The sequence below is a fragment of the Musca vetustissima genome, unplaced genomic scaffold (genome assembly GCF_032173495.1).
Source record: "Musca vetustissima isolate MV318-11 ecotype Yass unplaced genomic scaffold, APGP_CSIRO_Mvet_v1 utg418124, whole genome shotgun sequence".
Classification (NCBI taxonomy): Eukaryota; Metazoa; Arthropoda; class Insecta; order Diptera; family Muscidae; genus Musca; species Musca vetustissima.
This window is the reverse complement of record NW_026889648.1, coordinates 1-8,491: the sequence shown is the minus strand read 5'-3', so window position 1 is coordinate 8,491 and position 8,491 is coordinate 1. Positions and strand designations below refer to the sequence as shown.

The 8,491-nt window shown below is 39.7% G+C and overlaps 2 protein-coding genes across 2 annotated transcripts; both read right to left on the bottom strand.

Moving 5' to 3' along the window:
• Positions 1–223: 223 nt before the first annotated feature.
• On the bottom strand, positions 224–5,911 carry LOC133337321 (mucin-5AC-like; the record flags this gene model as incomplete). The annotated part of the gene is made up of 3 exons (XM_061545555.1): positions 4,006–5,911; positions 3,820–3,942; positions 224–3,585 (listed from the first exon to the last, which is right to left on the bottom strand). Coding segments are annotated over exons 1-3 (5,391 nt in total), but the record flags the coding sequence as incomplete, so codon positions are not given.
• A 3-nt stretch (positions 5,912–5,914) lies between these two features.
• On the bottom strand, positions 5,915–8,401 carry LOC133337320 (serine-rich adhesin for platelets-like). Its single transcript, XM_061545554.1, has one exon. The coding sequence runs from the start codon at positions 8,399–8,401 to the stop codon at positions 5,915–5,917; it is 2,487 nt and encodes an 828-aa protein (XP_061401538.1).
• Between the last annotated feature and the right edge of the window lie 90 nt (positions 8,402–8,491).

The window sequence follows — 8,491 nt, the reverse complement described above, 5'->3', positions numbered from 1 at the left end:
GTGTTCGAACGGTCAGAATGTCAGGTTCCGCAGTTGCAGCAGTACATCGTATACCTTTGGTATTTCGTAATATCGTTTCCACAAACCCATTTCGACATTTACAACCCTCTTCCAGGCTACAGATGGCGTTGGGACCACAACAAAGTTTCGTACAATTATTCCCCGGTTTCAAACAAAAATCTTCGAAATTGAATCGGGTCGCTGGATTCAGATTGATATTTACCCCGCCAGCAATCATTATGGAATTATTTAATTTAACCGAAGAGTTGGTAATTTCATTGTTGTTGGTATTATCGTTCATTGAGGGTGGTGGTGGTGGTGGACCATGTGGCGTAGAAGGTGTCTTAGTAGGGGGAGGGATAATTGGTCTTCTACGTTTCTTGGGAATGTGTTGAGATTTTGTAGCTGGTATTGGAGTTGTTGTTGTTTGTGTTGTTAACAAAATCGTGCTTAATTTTGTTGGCTGGCTACCCTTCGTATCCAGTACAGGGTTGTATTTTGTGGTAGTAGTTTCTTTGGATCCACTCTCTTTATCATCCGATTCAGGGTTGTATTTTTGTTTGGCATCTGACTTCGTTTCATTCGGTGTATTTCCATGCTCCTTGGGTGCTGTTTTTTGTATGGGCATTAAATTGCCAGAGGTAGTGGTGGGTTCAGAGTCCGTTACTAGCTCCGTTAAATCTTTAGACGGGCTGTGATCCAATACAGAATTGTATTTTATGGTACTAGTGGTAGTGGTACTCTCTACAGAGTTGTACTTTGTCAAAGTCGTGGTTTTCGGTTCTTTGGAGGTATTTTCAAGTTCGCTGAGAGAATTTTTATGCATGGGAATTAAATTGGGTGATGTAGTGGTTTCATAGTACCCCACATGCACAGTTGATTCTTTAGCCGGGTTAAGATCCGTTGCAGAGTTGTATTTTATGGTTGTGGTAGTCTCCATAGAGTTGTATTTTATGATAGTCGGAGTTTTCGGTTCCTTGAAACTATTCTCAAGTTCATTGAGAGAATTTTTATGTATAGGAATTAAATTCGATGTTGGAGTGGTCTCAGAGTCCATAAGGCGCACAGTCGATTCCGTACCGAGGTTATGATCGATTACAGAGTTGTATTTTATGGTAGTTGATGTTTCACTCTCTTCAAGATTTGAATCACTTCCGTTGGAAATAATGCGTTGAATAGTAGGGAATTGTAAATTAGTTTTTCTCGACGAGGTTTCATCCTGAGCAGAGTTGTATTCGATGGTAGAGGTGGAATAAATTTCCTCAAGTTCTTTGGGAGCATTTTGAAGACTCTCAATGATTTCACCTGAATTCTTAATATTTGGAACCATACTAGGAATAGTGGAGGATTTCAAATCATCATTAATCGCAGTGGTTTCATCAGGCCCGATGTTGTATTCACTGGTAGTCGAAGATATCTTGGTAGCTGCAATTTCAAGTTCTCCGGAAGAAGTATTAATGCTCTGAGGAGTTGTGCTTAATTTCTCGACATCCGAATTGTCTTGAGAATCAATCGAAGTACCTTCGGAACTATTGAAAGAAATTTTGTTTGCAGAATCGTCAGATAGCTTCGTGGATTGTTGATGATTAGATATGTCAGGTTCTCCCATTTCAGAAACTTCATTGAATGTTCCATGGTCAGGATATTTGTCTAATAATTGCGTATTTTCTGTTGAAGAAGTAGGGCCCTCTTCTGCGGTAATTGAACCCTCGTTGAAGTCCGTTTTCGTCTCAGTTGTTCTGGCATGACCTTCATTGTCCACATTAAAAATGTTGTAATGATCTGTGGATTCCTCAGAGACACCATTCTCTACATTCCAATTTCGTATATCAGAGTTCTTCGTGTGTGCTCCAAGGTCTGGGTAATTATCAAACACCGGAACATATTCTGTGGTAGTCAAGTCCTCGATTTTTTCATTTGTCCAGATATTTCCTCCATTATCCACATTCAATATTCTGGGCTGATCCGTAGATTCCTTTGAGAAGTCTTCATGCACAGAATTAGGGGTGGCAACTTCTGTAAATATTTCGATGTCTTTACGTTCGAAAGTTTCGAGTATATCTAATCCATTGTCAGTATTCAAATTTCCTATACTTTTTGTGTTCTTCGTGTGTGGTCTGGAGCCAGAGTTTTCTGTGGAAGACATGACCTCATCTTTTACGGAAGTTGTGGCAATTAAGGTCACGATTTTCTCACGGGTCGCCTCAGTTGTCCTGATATTTACTTCAGTGTCTACAGTAAAAATATCCGTAGATTCCTCGGAGATGTATGCATACGTAGAAACTCCGTCTTTAGGTTCCAGAACTGTGAGACCCTCTACCCCATTCTCATTCTTGAAATTTTGTAGACTTTCAGAGTTTTCAGACATTGGAGGTTCAAGTTTAGAATATTCTGTGGAAGAAGAGGTCACGATTTTATCAGTTGTTACCTCAGTTATCTTGACTTGTTCGTCATTGTTCTTATTCAAAATATGGGACTGATTTGTGGATTTCATAACGATTTCATAGGACGCAGCATCAAAGATCGGAATTTCTGTTGTCAAGGAATCTATACTGACTTTATTTTCCTCTTCAAGCATCGGGTCTAATCTGATCTTTTGGTAATCCGTTTGACTAGCAGATCCTCGTGATAGATACTCCTCATTGATGATATTATTTTCCTTGAATGCTTCTTTCAGGATATTTGCTGATGACTCCACGGAGTCATGGGATTTAGTTGGTGGGTTTGAAGTAAAATTGTCTCCTCCTCCGATATTTTCTATTTCCTTAGTAGTTGAAGACTCTACCCGAGGAACTTGGGTTTCAGAGAAAGACTCTACCAGAGGAACTTTTTTGGAGATGCCATCTCTTAAATTTTGCTCAGGTTCCAATGTATCTTCCACATGTTGAGGTATGGGGATATTTTGAACATCATTGTCGTCTTCCGGAATTTTATATTTTGTGTCTAGAAGTGATTCCAATTGCTTGGGAATTTCTCCAGTGCCCTCAAGAGTATTCACCGTGGCGTTTTCACTTTCAGAATCATCAGATGTTGCTTCGGAACGAGATATATTAATTTCCATGGCGGAGATGTCACCTCTTACAGGTTGTACCGGCTGCAATGTTTTTTCCACTTGTTGTGGTAGGGAGCTATTCGTCACTGTAGAATTACCACCTGGCGTCGGTGTTGTAATGGTCTGTGGATTTTGAAGATCATTGCCAACTTCTTGAATTTCATATTTTGTATCTGGAAGTGATTGCAATTGCCTGGGAGTTTCTCCAGAGCGCTCAAGGTAACTCACCGTAGCGTTACGACTTTGAGAATCATCAGCCGATTTTAGAATATCGTGTTCTACAAATGAATCCACTTGCTTGAGTGTTTTATCGGAGGTCTCGACGTTATTCTCCCTAGTATTATTAAATGTTGTGGAAATTATAACTTCTCCACTCTCTTGCAGAGTTTCTTCATTGGAAATAATTTCAGAGCTGTTGACGTCTTCGTCAATTTCATTACCCTTCGGAATTTCAATTGGTTCTTTCGGAATTTTTCCGTTGTCATCTTCCTCTGAATTTTCTTTAGCCGTCGCTTCCGAAGTTCTTATCTTATCTGAGTTAGAGATTTCTACCGGAATTATTTCATTGAGTATTTTTTGAGAGCTTCTATGTGCATCATCATTATCCGTTGATTGGGATTTCCCCGATGTAGATGTCACCCTAGACTCCACACTTGCCTGCTGCATACTTTTAGGAGTATCCGTAGTATTTTTGTTTAAATTTGGTACAGCTGTTGTAATTATTTTTCTATTGAGCCGGTATGGATCCGAGCTGATAAAATTTTTACCATCACTAATAAATGATTCCGAAGAGAAATCCGTTCGGAGAGCAAAATCGTCTTCAATATTTTCAGATTCCTTTCGTGAAGATGATTTTCCAATAATTGCCTCCGAACCTGGCACATTATAATCTGTAATTGAAAGCATAATTTATTGAAAACATTTCTTCGAATCTAAAAAAAAAGTTCTCTTACCCTTAAGCGTATTACCTTCAGTTGAATATCCCGCCTCAGAAATTGGTTCATTGTTTACATTATCTGCCGACGTAGTGATTTCCTTTGAAAATATTTTTATATGGCCCCTAAATGCGTCTTCGCCATTAGTTTCGTTGGAGATTAATTGTGGGTTACCGCTGCCAGGAATTGGGTTGTGGTTGTGTAGGGAATTTGCTTCGGTTTCTTGTTCGGCATCCAATGGACTTGGGGATGATTTTGCATACCGAATATCAACATCGTTATTACTATTTGAATCCTCAAAAATTCGATTGCTGTCAAGGGATATTTCCTTTGATGGCTTCTTCGAAGTATTTTGCTCTTCCTCCTCGGGATCTAATGGCTTGGAAATTAATGCTGTATCAGGAAGATTCAATTTATCAGAGCTTTTCAGAGTTTCTTGGGTCTTCTTTGGCATCTTCACTTGGCTTCCCACAAAGTCGGTTGGGTTTTTGGATATTGTTTTCACATCTTCCACAATGTCTGAGGAATCGGGTGTATGAGACGTTTCTGTATTGAAATCTTTTACATCTGAAGGAATCTCAATTCCTTCATTCGTATCATATTCTTCGGCAGTTATTTGATGTTTTCCGACTTCAAAATGTTCACTATCGTCGACAGGATTGTCTGTCTTCCCGACGTATTGATTTTCATCAAAGATTGTTCCTTCTTCGTTATCCATTGGACTGAAAGTTGATGTTGTATGCGGAACCGCAAATTTATCTGAGGTTTCCTGAGATTCTTGCGGCTGCTTAGACATTTTACCAGTTTGGCCTGCTGATACTATTTTCATTTGGCTACCAACAAATTGGGATGAGTTTTTAAATATTATTTCAACATCTTCGTCTATGTGTGAGGAATCTGAGGTCTCAGGATTGAAATCTTTTACATCTGAAGGAATCTCAAGTTTTTCTTCCGTATTATTTTCTTTGGAACTTATCGGTTGTCCGTCGAGGAAATCTTCCACAGCTTCCTTTTCCCTGGCGTCTGCTGTTTCTTGTTCGGAACCCAAAGGATTCGACGTTGATGGTGTATCCGGAACATTAAACATAGTGGAGTTTTCTTGAGATTCTTTAGGCTGCTTTAAAAATTCGCTGGTTTGGTCTTCAGGTCGTATTTCCATTTCTGAGAAATTTGTGGTTTCAGTGGATGTTTCATTCAGATTTTCCTTCCCTAAATAAATGGTATTTTCGCTCAGTGTATCCTGTTCTTCTTGTGATGTTTTCGATCCATATTCCTTTGCAATTTCAGGACTTATTGTTATTACAGAACATGAGCTTTCTCTAGCTGATGCTTCTGATGACGATTCATTTGCATCCTGCTCAGGATTCAATGGTCTGCTTGTTGATGTTGTACCCTGAGAATCCGCCGCAAGAATTGCAATATTGTCGAGGGCATTTTCACTAGCTCCATTCTGTCTAGAGCCTTGTGTTTCATCAATGTTTGAGATTGTTCCTTCTTCGTTATCCATTGGACTGAAAGTTGATGTTGTATGCGGAACCGCAAATTTATCTGAGGTTTCCTGAGATTCTTGCGGCTGCTTAGACATTTTACCAGTTTGGCCTGCTGATACTATTGCAACATCTTTACCTTTGTCTGAGGAATCGGAGGTCTCAGTGGTTGCGATTCCCTTAAATGTGTCCTGTTCCCCGGTTGTTTTTCTCGAGGTATATTCTTTTGCGTTTTCAGGACTTATTGTTATTTCAGAATTTGCGATTTCTCCGACTGATGATTCTAGAATTTTATTTGCATCTTCCTCAGGATCCAAAGGCTTAGTAGTTGATGTTGCATCCTGCAGCTCATTTTTTTCTTCCGAATTATTTTCCTTGGAACTTATTTGTTGATCTTCAGTGGCAACATTTTCAATATTGTCAAGGGAAGATTCCATAGCTCACTTCTCCCTAGCATCTGTAGTTGATCCGTCTTCGTTATCCAATGAATTGGAGGTTGATGTTGCATCGGTAACATTAAATTTATTCGAGGTTTTCGAAGTATCTTGAGACTCTTTTGTCATCTTCATTTTGCTACCAATATATTTGGATGGGTTTTCCGATATTATTTCAACATCTTCGACGATGTCTGAGGAATCTGAAGTGCCGCTGGTCTCTCCGTTGGACACTTTTACTTCTGAAGTGAACTCAATGTTTTCTTGTGCAATATTTTCCGCGGAACTTTTCTGTTGCTCTACAACCCCAAAAGTTTCTCTACTCTCGACGAAACCTTCCACAGCTTCCTTCACCCTGGCATCTGGCGCTTCTTGTTCGCTAACCAATGAACTGGATGTTGATTGTGTATCAGGAACATTACCTGTATCAGAAGATTCCTGAGATTCTTGGGACTGCTTGGACGTTTCGCTGCTTTGGTCTTCAGATTGTATATCAATATCTGATCCTTTGTCTGAGGAATCTGAGGTCTCAATGGCTGTTTCACTTCGATTATTATGTTGTGATAAAGTGGTGATTCCGCTAAATGTATCCAGTTCTGCGGTTGTTGTTCTGGACTCATATCCGTTTGAGATCTCGGGGCTTATTGTTGTTTCGGAACTTGAGGTTTCTCCGGCTGAAGATTGTAGGGTTTTATTTGCATCTTTGTCGGGATCAAAAGGTCTGGTAGTTGATAATACATCCTGATGCTCAATTTTTTCTTCCGCATTGGTTTCCTCGGAACTTATTTGTTGATTTTCAGTGGCAACGAATTCCCGATTGTCAAGGAAATTTTCCACAGCTTTCTTCTCCTCAGCGTCTTGAGTTTCATGAAGGATTGTAGTTGTTCCATGTTCGTTATCCCATGGACTGGAAGTTAGTGTTGCATTGGGAATATTAAATTTATCTGAGCTCTCCTGAGTTTCTTCAGACTCCTTTGCCATCTTTATTTGGCCACCAATATATCGCGATGGGTTTTTAGATATTATTTCGACATCTTCGCTGATGTCTGAGGAATCTGATGTACCACTGATCTCTCCATTGCCATCTTTTACATCTGAAGGTATATCTAGTTTTTCATCCTTATAATTTTCCTCGGAACTTATTTGTTGACCTACAACCCGAAAAGATTCACTATTGTCGAGAGAATTTTCCACTGCCTCCGTCTCGCCAGCGTATGGTGTTTCTTCTCCGAGATCCAAAGGACTGGAAGCTGATGGTGTATCCGAAACATTAAATATATCAGAGATTTCCTGAGATTCCTTGGTTTGCTTTGAAGTTTCGTTGGTTTGGTCTTTAGATCGTATCTCAGTGTCTATTACATTCAGATCCTTTGCAATTTCTGGGCTTATTGTTGTTTCAGGTCTTGAGATTTCCACTGCAGATGACTCTAGAGTTTCACTATCATCGAGATGATTTTCCGCAGCCTTATTCTCTTCTGTGTTTGGTATTTCAGCCAATGGTATGGTCCTTGATGTTGTATCCTGATGCTCAATTTCCCCTCCCCTGTTCTGTTCATCTAAACTTGTTTCTTTGTCAACCTCAAAACGTCTATTATCGTCGAGAGGATTTTCCGCAGCCTCCTTCTCCGCAGCGTCTGGCATTTCATTAAAGTGTAAGCTTGTTTCTTGTTCGGTGTTCAATGTACTGACAGTTGATGAGGTTTTCTGAAATTCTTGTGACCCCTTGGGCATTTTCATTTGGCTACCAACAAACTGGGATGAGTTTTTAGATATTATTTCAACATCATCGTCTATGTGTGGGGAATCTGAGGTCTCAGAATTGAAATCTTTTACATCTGAAGGAATCCCAAGTTTTTCTTCCGTATTATTTTCTTTGGAACTTATCGGTTGTCCGTCGAGGAAATCTTCCATAGCTTCCTTTTCCCTGGCGTCTACTGTTTCTTGTTCTGAACCCAAAGGATTGGACGTTGATGGTCTATCCGGAACATTAAATATAGTGGAGTTTTCTTGAGATTCTTTGGGCTGCTTTAAAGTTTCGCTGGTTTGGTCTTCAGGTCGTATTTCCATTTCTGAGGAATTTGTGGTTTCAGTGGATGTTTCATTCAGATTTTCCTTCCCTAAATAAATGGTATTTTCGCTCAGTGTATCCTGTTCTTCTTGTGAGGTTTTCGATCCATATTCCTTTGCAATTTCAGGACTTATTGTTGTTACAGAACTTGAGCTTTCTCTAGCTGATGCTTCTGATGATGATTCATTTGCATTCTGCTCAGGATTCAATGGTCTGCTTGTTGATGTTGTACCCTGAGAATCCGCCGCAAGAATTGCAATATTGTCGATGGCATTTTCACTAGCTCCATTCTGTCTAGAGCCTTGTGTTTCATCAATGTTTGAGATAGATTCTTCTTCGGGATCCGAAGGACTGAACGTTGTTGTTGAATTGCGAACAATAACTTTATCGCGGGTTTTCTGAGATTCATGGGTCAATTTCGACATTTCATCGGTTTTATTTTCCAAAATTATTTTAACATTTTCGAGGATTTCTGAGATGTGGGTGGTAGTGTTATTCCGATTTTCCTCTTCTAA

Bases quoted from the DNA above. Each gene is read 5' to 3' on its own strand.
- LOC133337320 (XM_061545554.1), bottom strand. From the start codon at position 8,401: ATGTCGAAATTGACCCATGAATCTCAGAAAACCCGCGATAAAGTTATT.